At 37.2% G+C, this 16,195-nt stretch overlaps 1 protein-coding gene across 1 annotated transcript in view; it reads left to right on the forward strand.

Annotated features, from left to right (window-relative positions):
- Positions 1 to 16,195, forward strand: part of Slc9a2 (solute carrier family 9 member A2) — a 115,411-nt gene that overhangs the window by 54,211 nt on the left and 45,005 nt on the right. The window contains exon 4 of the mRNA XM_069988611.1: positions 15,971 to 16,188. Within this exon, the coding sequence (XP_069844712.1) occupies positions 15,971 to 16,188 (218 nt within the window). The remainder of the gene's footprint in view (positions 1 to 15,970; positions 16,189 to 16,195) is intronic.

Raw genomic sequence — 16,195 nt, forward strand, 5'->3', positions numbered from 1 at the left:
TTCCAATCTCTTCATGATCAATTTGTAATTTTAATCTTTTAAAATTGATGCTGTTATTGAGCTAGAATCACATACCTCAGAATATTTTTTAGTCTTTGTTGTTTCATGAAAGATTGACTTGCTATTTTTTTAAAAAAATTATTGTCCGGGTGAAGTACAAAGTGGTTACAATTACATAAGATAGTGAGTTCATTTTTTTGTCGAACATTTTTCTCCCATTTTCCCTCACACCAAACCCTGCCCCCCACCCCGAGTTGTACAGATAATTTCCAACGTATTGTATTTGTTTCACCATTTTGTTGTTCTCTTTCTTGTCCCTAATTCAGATAAAGGTAAATACAATACACATAGTTCCCATGGTTTCCCTCCTTTGTAATAATTAAGTATATGTCTAGGATAAGCCTAGCATATGAGCAGAATAGCTCAATAGCTATGTACATATGACCATATAAGATGATGCTAAATGAAATGAACTCTAAGACTTGGACACAAGTGTATTTTCTTTGTTGTTGCTGTTTTTAATGTATTATGTGATTTATTTTTTCTTTTGTGTTTTTCCCCCTATGATTTATCCCCTGTTGTCACTATATTTGATTTTAGTGACTTACTAGTCTTAGAGTTTACATTTAATACATAAAAGTTAGGTTTTATATTTGCCATGTTAGTGATTTACATGTTAGTGAAGAGAAAGCAGTGGGAAATAATGTTCTCTAGGGTGCTAATACCCTCCATATCTTAAAAGATTCTCCGTGGAATACAGAGACAGACATATCTTTGTGCCCTGTGAGGAAGATGCTAACATAAAGTGGCAAGCATTCATGATACCTACATAGAGTCTTCTAACAGGTAATTGAGAGATTGCTACCATCCTTGAATATAGAAAGGAAGCCTATTGCATAATTCAGCATAATTTTCTAATATATTTCCCTAAATCATGTCTCATGCTTGTACTATTTCACATATTCTCCAAAAAGTATAGAAAGAAAGCTTGAGATCACTTTCAATCTCACAAATAAATGAAAACAAGTGTCAGAAACATACAATCTCTGGACCTCACCAAATACTGTATGAGCAGCAGGGTTATAAATACGTTGTTGCATGGGAGAGAAGGATCCATTAGTTAGTAAGGAACAACTACAACTAGTTTTGATGAAAACAGTACAAAAGTTCATTAAAACTATGAATTAGGGCTGGGAGGTGGCTCAGTGGTAGAGCACTTGCCTTGCATGCTTGAGGCCCTGGGTTCGATTCCTCAGCACCACATAAGAAAAAAGCCAGAAGTGGCGCTGTGGCTCAGGTGGTGGAGTGCTAGCCTTGAGCTGAAGAGCTGAGGGACAGCGCCCAGGCCCAGAGTTCAGGCCCCATGACTGGACCCAAAAAAAAAAAACAAAAAAAAAAAACAAACAAAAAAAACAACTATGAATTAGATAGTTAACCAGGAAAATTCTTCACCAGGTGATGTGGACTTTAGAAGATAGAAGATTTTGGATGTGTTAGAAATGAGAGAAAAGGTTGATGGAGGTAGGGATTTACACAGTCTTTGGGAAACTCTGGCTTGTCCTTTTCTAAGTGAGATCTTTGAGTCCAATATGGTATACTATAGCATACAGTGTCTACTTCTTGAATATTTCCTAACTGTTATTGTAAGAGAAAAATAATATGTAGCTGAAAGCTTTTTAAGAAATATTTTGGAAAGTTGAATGATTCTTTTTCTTTTTAAATTAGGTATATTGTATTATCTTAAGTAGTTATACAAAGGATTTGCCATTCAACAAAGCAGTGTACGAATACAGTGCATCTTGATCAGTATATGAATACAGTGCATCCTGATCACTGTCACCACTTTCAACATTCTCACCCATACTTTCTAACCCAACCCTTCCCTTTCCTCAGTTTTCATAATTTTATAGTATATGTATTGAATTTATTTATTTTTTTCCATTAAGCAAAGCTGGCAAGGCCACCACTTCTGCCAATCACACATCCTTAGTAGTCCCAATTTTGTGTGTTTCTAAAGAGCTATTTAAAGACAATCCTGACTTCTGACTTAGTCTCAATTAGCACAGGATTCAAAAATAAAGTCTAAGTATCTGAACTTGTAATTCAACTATTAAATGTGAGGATTAAATACATTATATTTGATATCCATATACACTACATTAATATGTCTTTCAGAAAGTTAAAGGCAACATTTCAGACACAGGGATTTCTAATCAATAGTCAAGGAAAAAGTATTAAGTAGATACTTTATCTTTAACCATTGCCTTTCACATATTCATTTAAGTACAAGTTAATTTTACATAAATCAGGACTGTCTAGCAAAATATTGACAGCCATTTGTGATCTGAATTCTGATGTTAGAGATCAATTAAATCTATGAGATATTTGTTTTGTAATAAATAAGATGTGCCTATTATTTAGAAGTAGATTATTTTTTCAAATAAACTAGCAATTCTTCCTCTTTTCTCTTCTTCTATTTTTCCTGTGCCAGCATGAAGAAGCTAGAACTCAAGGCCTATTGCTTTCACTCAGCTTGCTTGTTCCTTTCTAGTACTCTACCACTTGAGCCTCATCTCCAGTCCAGCTTTGTATTAGTTGAGTGGAAGAACAGTCCTGAAGACTTTTCTGCCCAGGATGGCTTTGAACTATGATCCTCCATATTTTAGCCTTCTTAGTTGCTAGGATTACAGGCATGATTCCCAAGTACCTGGCTCTACCTTTTTTTTTTCTTTTGTCGGTCGTGGGTCTTGAACTCTGGGCCTGGGTGATGTCCCTCAGCTCTTCAGCTCAAGGCTAATGCTCTACCACTTGAGCCATAGCACCACCTCCAGTTTTCTGAGTGGTTTATTGGAGATAAGAGTCTCATGGTCTTTCCTGCCTGGGCTGGCTTTGAGCCACGATCCTCAGGTCTCAGCCTCCTGAGTAGCTAGGATTACAAGTGTGAGCCATCTGCACCTGGCCCAATGAGGTACTCCCAATGAAGTTCTCCAATGAGTCTATTGGTGTCTCCTTTCCACGGTTGAAGTTCTTGCTCTTGTTGGCATCTGTGTAAGGGATGCCTAGCACTGTCTTCTGAGAGAAGTGCAGAAGTCAAAAGCCAGACTTGTCTTCTGCCCATACAGACTGCAGAAATGTGCTGCCTGTCTCCTTTTTCCATAGTATGGCAGTGGGGCACACTTCTGAACAAAAATGTTACCTTTCTCAACATCACTCATTTCATTAATTGTTCTTATTTGCTCCTACAACAAAGGAGCCTGCTTGGATGACAAACATCCCATGCTCTCAATGATGCTTCTATAAAAAACATTTCTTTGTGAATGAGGAAAGTTAGAAAGGAAATAATAAAGGAGAAACTGAAGGGAAGTTGGATGATTCTGCTTAAGTGTCATATAATCATTAAGATATCAAATGGAAATCTTGAGGGAAAGGAACAAATGTTTTCCAAGGGCTACATTTAGGTTTTGGCTTCTGTGTGTGTGTATGTGTGTGTGTGTGTGTGTGTGTGTGTGTGTGTGTGTGTGTGTGTGTGAGAGAGAGAGAGAGAGAGAGAGAGAGAGAGAGACAGACAGACAGACAGACAGACAGACAGACAGACAGACAGACAGACAGACAGAGATAGAGAGATAAAGAGATAAAGAGAGAAGCTGGGAAATCATCCCTTGGCCTCATATAGGCAAGTGCTCTGCTGAGCTATAATACCCTCAACCCTTGGGGGTTTCAATATAAATATCTTCAAAATTTAGATGAGAAGAGAAATTGTTGGTGGTGGGGTTGAATCCTACAGCAACAGACAAAATACTTCAAAACATTCTCTAGGCCAACATATTGCAGGTTATAATCTCAAAGTGGACATGTAAACCCATAAAGTATTCAGTATTCAAAATAATATATTTTTGACTCATTTTCTTAAACCATATTAAAGCCACTTTTAGTTTGTATTCATCTGTATTTTCCCCAGAGATTAACTAAAGATTATCAATTGAGATTATGTATTAGATCTCTAGAGTTTATGTATTCTAAGAAGTCTTATTCTAAGTAGTCTTGAAAGATACTAGGATTATTTTGGTGGGAGCAAAATCCAAATAAAATAAAAACATAAAAACGTAAGTAAAATTGTACAACTTATTGTTGAAGATTTTAAAAGGTATATTTTTAAAGTTAATCAGTCTTTTCCCATCTGTTAGCATATTTCTGGTTCTCTTCATGGGTTTATTAAATATATTGTACTAATGGAAAAATAATTTAAGAGACACCCAAGCGATTTAATTTTCTAGAATACATTCCTAGAATACATAATAAATTTGATAAATGCTATATTTGACCAGCTTGTGTAAAATCAATGCATTGCATTCCCAGGATGAAATTTGTCTAAAATATTAGAATATTGATATTATTTTACCTTCTATTAGGTATCATTAAACCTCTGATTTCTTTACTCTTGATAATAGAATAGATTTTAGAGGAGAGTTAGCGATACTTCACACGGGAAAAATAATCCTTGCCTGATAAATTCAGATGACATTAAATTTGAACAGTTTTCTCCTAAATTAAGAACTGGTTCTCTTTGAAGAAGACTTTGTATAGTAGGATGATGCTGCCTGTTCTTTGTTTTAGAATATTCTCTTGAGAATTCCTTACATTAATATTTTTTTAAAAAATGATGCTAATGCAGGCTTATTTCAGAACTATTGACTAGAAGGGATGACTCATGCTTGTAATCTCAGCTATTCAAAAAGTAGAGATAGGGAGGACTTTGGTTCAAAGTCAGCCCAGGAAAAACTTAGTAAGGCTTCATTCAATTATAAAACAAGCTGGGTGTGGTATTTCACATCTACTCACAGCTGTGGGTAGGCTAAGGGTTGGAGAACCATGGTCTGAAGCCAGTCCTAGGAAAAAGCAAGATCTTACTTGAAAAATAAAGCAAAAGAACAGTGGAGTTATGACCCAAGTGAAAGAGCATTTTTAGGTATAAAACCTTGAAGTCAAGCCCGATGCTGCTAATGGATAGATAGATAGATAGATAGATAGATAGATTGATTGACAGAAAGAGGTTACTTCTGGCAACATGTAGGTCAAAATGTAAAACAATTTAGTTTTAGCATTTATGATACTGTAAATTTTTGTATTACTGCTAAAATAATTGTCTTTCATTTTTTAAAGAATATTTTCCCCCCAAACTGACACTGAAGTGTACAGCTACCACCCTGCTTGTACTTATGAGAATGTCACATTCAGACCCATGGTTTAACTTCCTAGCACCTTCAGGACAAGGTAGAGCAGGGAATTCGGATAAGAATTTTAGGGTTTAGATTTTCAATATCTTCTGAAAGCCCATGGGCTCAAGGCTTATTTGCCAACCTGTGGTACTTTGGGGAGGTGGTAGAACTTTGAAGAGTATAGCAGAAGGAAGTTAAGTCATTGTAGGCATAACCTTGAAAGAGATACTGGAAGCCCTGTCCTTTCTTCCCTGCTGATGTAAGGTAAGCAGCTTCTGTGTCATGTGCTTCTGCTATGACGTACTGGGCTACCACAGATTCAAGGCAACAGGACCAAGTGGCTATTGACTGAAACCTCTGATACCATGAGGCAACATTTTTAAGTTGTTTGCTTCTGTTTTATTATTATTTTTAATCAGTAGACACCTGACTAATCCAAAGAGTCAAAGCTTGCTCTTCCAGTGACCTATTTGATACCTGAAAGAGAGTTTATTCCTTCCTCCCTTAATGTAACAACCCTAACTTTACTTCTCAACCATGCTCTACATAGGGAGGAAATGACCCGGGTGAGATCACATCTCTTCTGCTGGTTTCTTTTCAAGATCTTGTTGTTGTTTAATGTACTTCTTTCCTTCTTAGAGTTTCCTTACCTCATTCAAACACAGGCTCTGACTTTCTCATTATTCTTTTTTAATATATTTTTTATTTTATATATACTTATTGTAAAAAATGTTGTATAGAAGGGTTACAGTTACCTGAATAGGGTAATGACTACATTTCATAGCGAGCATTGTTACCCCCTCTTTTGTTTTCCCCTACCATCACTTCCCTCCCCACCTCCCCAACTCCTCCCACCCCACTCCTCCTGACATTGTAAAGTTTGTTTTCAACATAATGTCCTGTATATCTCCTCATCACACTGGGTCAGCCTGCATCCCCATTTAAGCATTCCCCAATATCTCTTCCCCTCTCCCAAATTACACAAAATGCAAAACACAGGCATCAAATCCAGTGAGAACAGGGGTTATACTGTGGGGAAGAACACACAAAAGAAACAAAAGAATCACATATGCATTGTAAGCACATTAAAAACACTAGCACGAAAAAAGAAAAAAAAACTTGTATCCCTGTCTTGGGGTACATTTTGCTTAACATTATTTCATGTGGTTGTATGTACATAGCCTTTGACCTTCTCTGCTTGTCCTAGACATGTACTAGTCATTGCAAAAAGGGAAACCATGGGACCCATGTTTCTTTGGGCCTGGCTTACTTCACTTAATGTAATTTTTTCCAAGTCTTTCCAATTCCTTACAAATGGGGCAATGTCATTCTTTCTGATGGAGACATAGAATTCCATTGTGTATATATAAACCACATTTTCTTGATCCATTCATCTAACTGAGGGGCATCTGTCTGGGTTGGTTCCATATCTTAGTTATGGTAAATAATGCTGAGATAAACATGGTTGTGCTGGTAGCTTTTGTATGACCTTGTTTGTGATCATTTGGGTAAATGCCCAAAAGTGGGATTGCTGGGTCATAGGGGAGCTCTATGTGTATTCTTTTTAGGAACCTCCATACTGCTTTCCAAAGTGGTTGAACAAGTTTACACTCTCACCAACAATGCAGTAAGGTACCCTTTTGGCCACATCCTCTTCAGCATCTGTTGTTACTAGATTTCTTGATTATAGCCATTCTAACTGGGATGACGGATGTGGCCAAGTGTCCTGGAGTCTGCCTTTCATGTGTGCCATCAAAGTTAAACCCCAGCTATTTGAAATGACTTGAGTCAGATGGTATCCTTTTAGTGAGGAACCTGGCTCAAACAGTAGAGAGGTGGTATTAATGAGGGGAACTAAAATCATGCTGTTTTAAGTTTTAAAAGGATGTTCATTGGATTATGTAAATGAATTCTTGATATGGACAGCTGTCTATACGACAAAAGAAGTCAAAGACCACACTGCAGTTCAATTTCTTGGAAGCATCAGAGCAATTTACCTCAGAGCCTTTGATTATACTTCTTCTGCCAAGAATGCTGTTCTGTTTATCATTGAGGCTTCAAGGCATGCATTTCCATTATAATTCCACCATATCTCACTTCAGAGGGTCAATCTTTCCTTGACAAACACACAGTGCAGATTGGGATTGATAGTGGAAGCTGAGTTCAAGTTCAAGCTTAGCCCTAAGCTGGCTGACTCTGCAGGCCTGAGAGATCCTCCTCTGCAGAGGAATTGCTCCTGGTAGCAGGGAGAAAGAACATGGGTTGAAACTTGGGAAGGAAAAATATTGGCAAAGTGAAATTGAAAACCCAGTAGTTACCAGACTGTGGTTGTTCATACCCGTAATCCTAGATGCTCAGGAGGCTGACATCAGAGGATGATGAAAATCCTTGAGATTCTTTGTCTCCAATTAACAAGCAAAAGAGGGTAGTAGAGTTGTGGCTCCAGTGGTAGAATATTAGCCTTCAATAGAAAAAGCTCAGGGAAAACACCAAGACCCTGAGTTCAAGCCACAGGACCAGCACAAAACAAGAACAAAACAAACAAATAAAACATCCAGTCCTATGTTGCTGTTATTGTTTTGAGGCATCTCCAAGTTGCCTTTCATAGTGGTTTCATCTGCTATTATGTCCTTTGCAGGCAAATGGGTAGACCTGGGAAAATATTAAGTGAAGTAAGTAGGTTCAGAGAGACAAAGGATGCATGTTTTCACTCATACACAGAAGTTAGATCTAAATTATATGTATATATGCACACATATACAGAGTCATATGCAAATATGCACATCCATATCAATGAAAGTATAGTATATGCAGGGGAGGATTTGAATTGTATAACTTCTGTGACCAATTAAGTTACAGTTTAACAAAATGAATCTCAAGAAGCTGTAAATTGTGATATCAAGGAGGTAGAGTTCATGGGGTGATGGTACACCAATGGATAGAGTAATGTTGTGAGAATGCAGATATAATATGAATATTTATGTGAAAACTGAAATGGGAAATTTGGAGGGAGAGGTGAGGTTGGAAAAGATGGGGGGAATGGTGAAAGGAGTGACAATGATCACAAAAATGATATTTTGAAATGAACTCCTTCTATACAACTATTTAAAGATAAGAAAATAAAATTTGCAAACACAATTATCCTTCTATCCCATATTAGCCCTTATGTTCCCCCTTCAATAAAATTTAAGTAAACTGATTATGATTTTAGCATTTTTTCTCTTTCCTCTATAGAGCGCACTGTATAAATCCCACTTGTTTTTCTAAAACATTGATGTAGGAATCACTTAGAAATGCTAGGCCTGAATCAGTGATTCTGATTTTCAAGGTCTTGGATAGGGCCTAGACCCAGCATTTACATTTCTTCAGTGAATTCCAGTAATTGTGTGGTCCAGAGACCACACTGCTTTAATATACATGCTAGTTGCTTAGAGCATCCAGAAAGCAACAACTCATGTTGATGTTCCCAGGACCCAGGGAGAACCCTGAAATAATAATAATAATAATAATAATAATAATAATAATAATAATAATAATAATGATGATGATGATGATGATGATGATGATGATGATAATGATGATGATGATGATATGCATGTATTTGGTACAGTGATGTTGCATGGTGGTCTCTCATGTCTAGGTCCCAAGATATACCAAGAGTTTGAAGTTCTCCAAATCTTCCCACTTCTCTCAAGCCTTTCTCAATCCTCCCCAATACTACTGCAGTCAGCAGACTCCATGGGTCCTGTGCTGTTTTGCATGTGGTTACGCATTGGCAGTGAGTTGTGATTCTTGGGTGATTCCTCTGCACAAAATTGTGACTGCTTTAGGTACCAAAAAGTGATGGATAAACATTAGCTGAATTGAAACCATTTCAAAAGAACAACAAAAAAAAAAAGATGTAGGTTTTGTGACATGGATATCTCGAATAAACCAGTGTTTGTAATACTTTGAATTTTCTTATTTCACTTTTGATTTTTTTTTCTTTTTGTCGGTCACGGGGCCTGAACTCTGGTCCTGAGCACTGTCCTCAGCTTTTCAGTTCAAGGCAAGCACACTACCAGTTGAGCTACAGCGCCACTTCTGGCTTTTTCTGCTTATGTGGGGCTGAAGAATCAAACCCAGGGCCTCATGAATGCAAGGCAAGCACTCTACCACTGAGCCACCTTCCCGGCCCCCACTTTTGATATTTTAAAGAAGTTTTTTTCCCCCATTTTTATGCTTGGGTCCTCTTTTGAAAACACTTTTACTTGCATTTTCTCATATGTCAAACTCACTTTCTCTTGGTTGTCAGGTTTCCTGGAAGAAGCAGTTCTCTATATAGTGAATTCATGCCCTGGAATAATTAATTTACTTCACATGAATGACTACTTTATTCTGAGAATATGCGGTATACCCTTAGTCACCAAAAGACCCTGGCTTTAATTAATACAGAGAAAACTTTGTCATTGGTATTTGTGGTTGCAAATGCTTGGCACTAGGAATGTCTTTGTATCTTGCAAAGTTTTAATTGAAAAGTTATAACTATTATTTGTATTTAAAGTTTCCTGCAATTTTATCCATACTCTTTAAAAACATAGGCATATTGAGAATGCGGGCAAATGAATTTTGCAGCATTCTATCAGCCAAACTCACTCCAAGCAGTCCAGATTCCAGGAAGAGTCTCCTAACACTAATGAGGAAAAAGAAATCAGAAAAATCACTATTCTTTCTTTTAAAAAGTATCTATAACCTGAAATAATGAGCACAACTTCTTCACCATATGCCTGTACACACAGAAAGAATGTATGAACATATATAATATATTCTTCATAACCAGAATTCTTCCTTGACTACTCACCTTCAACATTGCTTCCTGGTCCCTTTGTCTCTAAAGGTCACATCCTTAGCATTCTGGATAAAAAACCAAAACTAATTGAATATGAATTTGGTAGCAATGATAGGCATAGAACCATGCTGAGCAGACATAAATGCTAGACCTTACACTCCCAAAGTATTCAGTCTGATAGAAGGGAAATGAATATCTGGAGAAAGCTGGCTTCACTGAATGGTCTAATGGAGTACTATTTAAAAAACTATCTGTTGAAATTTCGTCTTTGGAAGGTAGTCAAATAACAGATTATCAAAATAGAAAGTCTGTTGTTTTTCTCCTCTGAAGAGTCTGCGGAGCTAGTATTAGCTGGCTTGATTTTTGTCTATGCTGTATTTTGAATGATACGGGGATACAGGAAACCTAAATTACTGGTGAGTACAAAAGCCACTAATTACAGAGCTTTTGCCTTACCATCTCTAAATTGGTGATAATCACTATACATTTATGTTAAAGGAGGGCATGATAATAACAAAGCAGAATGATCCAGTGAATCCTATACATGCCTGACCTCCACATGGTTCCACAGAAGGTAACCCAACACCTGTCAAAACATGGGCATGTTTAAAAAAAAAACATGGGCATGTTTTGATATGTTATATGTACCAGGTGCTAAGAGAGATTTTCAAAAACAATGTCAGAAAGTATTGCAAAAAACAAATTATCTTTATCTTCCAGATTTTATTTCTTTCCAAATCTGTCCTCCACATGTCCTTCAGAATTCTCTTCCTAAATGACAAATCTGTTCATATCATATGGCCATTCCTATTGGCAGTACTTCCTTGTGGAATCAAAATGATATGTAGACACTATGCTACGTATGGGAAGATACTTTTGTTTTTCTTATTGATGTTTCTGCTTGGATTTGGAGGACATGTAGAAAGAGCAAGGTAATAGGTAATTATATAATCAGAGATATAATTTATCCTATAGATTCAAGGAACTACAAACATATTTGGACAAATATTTTTGTATAAAATATTCTTGTATAAATATTTTTGTATAAAATATTCTTGTCCTAATTCCCTATGGAACTCAAGATGCAGCTAGTTGCATTGTATTGGATAGTATGGTTTAAAGTCAGAAGGAGGATGGGCTGACTCATATATGAAGACTATGCATCCATAGGTCTTGGTATCTACTGAAGGACCAGAACCAGATCCCTATGGGTCCTGAGGGGCACTTCCCTCTTCTCTTTCTTGCTTAGTAGACCCTTCTTATTGAGGATGACTTCGTACAGATGTCCCCACTTTTGTGGCAGAAGTAGCAGTTCCTTTCTCTGAACTTCCATTCCTCATCACTACCACCTGTAGTGTTGGGTGACAACAGCTCTTCCTGACCATTTCTTCCCTTAGATTGCACACTCTTCAAGGCTGGAATTGTGTCTCACCTGTTTTCATTTTCTTAGATCTTGACACAGAATTTGGCCAGAGTAGATGCTCTGAAACGGTTGGGTGCTATTAATATTCCATTCATAATCTTATAAACTCACATGGACTTTATGAAAGAAAAACTTGCATGGAAAGGAGAAAAATGGATCAGTGACACCAACTAACAAATGTAAGACCATACTAGGAATATTAGAGGCCAGTAGTTTTATTTTGAAAGGCACTTTAGAATAGAGAAATTTAACTGGAATTTTCTAAAATATAAAAAGGCTGTATAGGCAGTTATACTGGTGTAGACATTATTATGTTGTTGTTATATAGTAAGGATTAGAAACCGAAGGCTTCAAATTCCATGCTCATGGGATGTAGGATGACATTTCATTTGTCTTAGCTTGTGGTGCCTTTATGATGTGCTGTGACATGACACGACTCCTGGAAAGCTGAGGAGAGTCAGCCTACAACATTATAGAAATGTCTGAGCTCTAGAAGCACCCTGTGATTCTTCTGGAAAAATTTACTGTGATGGTGAATACTCTAAGCTCTAGAAGTAAGGTTCCAAAGGGGACTGAGAAATGTATATTGTTCTCTGTTGTTGGGGCACTGGTTTGCCTAGACCTCCCTGTAGAAAGAGATTAAATCATTTCCTATTCTTATGACAGTGTTGGAGATGAAGTGGTTTGACCTTTGCTTATAGTATACAACAAATTTTTTTGCAGTGGGAATATCTCCAGCCTTTGCGTGAGTGACCATGTGAACCAAATTTACATGATAGACCAGAATGCAAACATTGGATTATTTGTCCCCAGTCTCTACCATGCATGGTGCTGTAAATGCACAGCAAATGCTTTTCCTGAGTGGGGTGATTCTTGTGTGCTGGGTCTGTGGTGTCCCTGGCTACCAGGGTGTTCCTCTCCATGAAGTGATGTGGGTAGCACATCACAGACACTTGAGTGTCTGGCTAGCATTGGCATCTTTCCCCATGTCACATTCACAATACAAAACAATGAAAAGTGACTGAACATTCACATAAAATTAATGTATGTATTATTCCTACCACAAACTATGTCTTCAGTCATTTCTGAAGAGATAAGTTTGTTTAATTGATCATGAAGTGTATAGGAAATTTTTTTTTTTGCTTGAATGGTCCCAATGAACAATCTGAACTTCTGAAGAGGGAAATGTTTAGCACATTTACAAAATAATTATCCTCCAGGTCTTTAAAACTCATTTTACAAATCTGAAAGATGAAAGAGAAGGGAGAGATCGAAAAATGAAGACAGAGCAAGCGAGAGACAGTAAGAGAAAGAGAGGCTCATGAAGAGAGATTCAGAGTGAGTGAGTGTGTATGGGAGGGTATGATTAGAAAGGGGCTAGTATGAAGAACCAACTGGAAAAAAGCTGGCTAATTTGTCCATTGGTTCTCATTATTCTCCATATTTGTCTATAGGCTTAAATATTTCCTAATATAAACCTTTTAAAGTACCTTTGCAGTGCACTTAGAGAATTTCAGAAATTAATATGGACATTACAAATAGTGTTTGTTACAAATTTTCTATAATCAACACTTAACAAAGTCTCCTTAGTTTTTGTTGGTATGCACATCTTTCATTAATAAAACATTATAAAACATTATATAAAAACATTAATAAAACATTAATATATAAAATTAATAAATTAATAATTAATTAATATTAATTAATTATTAATTAATTAATTAAATATTAATTAAATATTAATTAATAAATTAATAAAACATTAATATATAAAACATTAATAAAACATTAATAAAACATCTTATAGCTCAGATTAGTAACTGATCTAATATAGTGTTTAACTCTGATTATTTTGTATAGTAAAAAAAGTCCTGTTTTGAATGATAAAATTTTTTTCTGAAGTGTATTTATCTAGGATCCAGTAAAGATGTCTACATACTAATTCACAGAACCTATTAATATCTTACCTTATTGGGCAAAAATCCCTTTTCAGCTGAGATTATATCAGCCTTTTTATTTTTTGGAGGAGGTTTCCAGAATCGGGGCTTGAACTCAGGGCCTAGACATCATCCTTTAGCTTTTTCACTCAAGGCTGACACACTAACACTTGAGCCACAACTCCACTTCTGGTGTTGTAGTGGTTAAGTGGACATGAGTCTCACGGACTTTCCTAATGGTCTGGCTTTAAACTGAGTTCAGCTTCCTGAGTAGCTAACGTTACAGGCATGGGCCATATTGCCTGGCTTAATGAGGCTCTTAAGAGAGGAGATTGCACTGGATTATCCAGATGGACTTCATGTGATTCCATGATTCTTTAAGATAGGGAGGAGGAGATGTGTTCCCAGCAGAGTCAGGTGATATGGACTCCATGCCAAGAAATGTAAACCATCTTTAGAAACTAGAACAGGTGAGGAACACATTCTCCTGAGAGCTTCCAGAAGGAACCCAGCCTGTAGATACTTTGGTTTTAGCCTACTGAAAATGACTTGGAACTTCTAACTTCTGGTTATCCAAGATGATTAATTGAAGTTTGAAGCTACTACACTTGTGCTATTTCTTTCAGCAGCCACAAGAAACAAATACTGACAGGCTTGTACTTGAGAATGGATGAGTCTAGCTGGCAGGGAGAGGAAGTCTCCTTTTCTATTAGCGACCACTGGGCACACTAAGAAGTGCAAACAAAGGAGGGTGAGGTCTACAACGCTGCTGGCTTTGAATCCCACTCTGGATTAACACCTGCAATTACTGTTTACTAGCTGTGTAAACTTGAGTAACTGTACCTCTGTCTGCCTTTGTTCTCCAATTTGTAATGATTAGAATGATAGTTGAACTTGCATCATAGACTGGTTTAAGAGATGTAATCCATACAAAGTGTTCACACAGTTCTAAGCCCATATAGCAAAGGGGCTGTAACAGGCACTAGTATTGCATAAGCCCTCAGTGATTCAAAGGATTTACCACATGTTTATGGCTGTTCAGTTTTATTGGCACACTTAATAAGGCCACTGGTTCTCTCAGAAACCACATAAATCATGTGTTCATCACTCATATAAATATAAAAGAAACACCTGCTTGTTCTGTGACTGTGCTAGCATGTCTATATTTCTCCCGCATTGGTGGAGTCTGTTTCGTTTTCATAGGTGGCACAGAAATAAATATACATATTTTCTATATGAGAGATAAGTATGTTCCTTGCAATAAAGATTGTGTCTGGTTACCTTTTAGGTCTTAACACATAGGACATTGTTTGCATGGATCTTCCTGTCCACTCTCTGTACAGTAGGAAGGTTTCATTAAGACAGCAGAAATCTCAGGGAAGAGGAAGGGATCACATGGAGAGTATGGGATGGTTGCGAGGGAGTGGTGTGCATGTTGTGTCATTACAGTTCTAGAGATGGGAGAATGTGGGAAACATCACAGTTCAGCCATGGCTGGCTCTTGTTTAATGGCTTGATTATCACTCAGCGGAAGGTGGAGTCACTCACTTAAATTCCTTCCTCCAGTGTCACCTGCTGATAATGAAGTTCTTTTTATTCTTTATAGGAGGCATACCTCTTCAGTGGGGAACTAGTGAATTGTCACCTAAACTTCCCTTAGTGAGTGGCATTTGGGCATGACATACCTGACAGAGAAGAACCTTTTTTCCCAGAGAAGAAGAAGATATTAAAGAGTGAGAGCAGGTGGTGTGTGCCAGGTAGAGAGAGAGCAGCATGTAAAACTGTTATCCACTGAAGGAATGGTGTGAAGATCTTAAAATGTCCAAGTTATTGAGGGTGTGCTCATTTTTCTCCAGGTGTGAAAAGGTTCCTCATCAGAATAGTGATTGTGAGAGTAGAAATAAAACATTCTGGAGTTCCAGAATTTTTATAAATAAATGCTAGAGAAGACAAGCAAAGATTTTTGGAGGCTACTTATATATTGTGAATTCATTAAAATATATATAATAGAGACAGTGAACTAAGGAACTGGGACCAAATATTTAAAAGTGAGTAGGTCCAAGAGATACTTGAAGAACTGAAATGATTGACACCCAGTTATATGGAGAGGGGCATACTGAGGGGATGTAACACTCTAGTTTTGAGTTTACTGTTTTATGCAGTAATTTGGGATTTTTAAGTAAGAAAATAGCTTAGTATAGAGAGAAGACAAGATTGGTTTTTTAGGAAAATAGCAGATTTCAATTTTATTTTGGACTTGCTTTACTTAGGTTCTATAAATAGGGCTGATATTGAGACCATGGAACCTGAATCTAGGAGAACAAACTCTAAAGACAAGGGGCTAGAGATCTGGATGAGGCAGGGTGGTCCAAGCCATGGCATGAAGGAAGACCTACACATATATTTTGATCTACAGATCACATGAATTTATAAAGTGCAGTCAGTTATGTTGTAGGAAGGGTATAGCTGGAAGGGAGGAGCGATAATTTAGGCTTTAGGATCTAAGTCTGCTATTCAGATTAGGGCCGTTGTCATGTTTAAGTAGAAGCTCTATCTTCCCTTTCAGAATCACAGCTTGTGCCATGACTATGAATAAATATGTGGAAGAAAATGTATCTCAGAAGTCCTACACGACCATCAAGTACTTCATGAAGATGCTGAGCAGTGTCAGTGAGACCTTGATCTTCATCTTCATGGGTGTGTCCACTGTGGGGAAGAACCATGAATGGAACTGGGCCTTTGTCTGTTTCACATTGGCTTTCTGTCTCATCTGGAGAGCACTGGGTATGGA

Source organism: Dipodomys merriami, unplaced genomic scaffold (assembly GCF_024711535.1).
Source record: "Dipodomys merriami isolate MVZ:Mamm:240054 unplaced genomic scaffold, mDipMer1.0.p SCAF_36, whole genome shotgun sequence".
NCBI lineage: Eukaryota > Metazoa > Chordata > Mammalia > Rodentia > Heteromyidae > Dipodomys > Dipodomys merriami.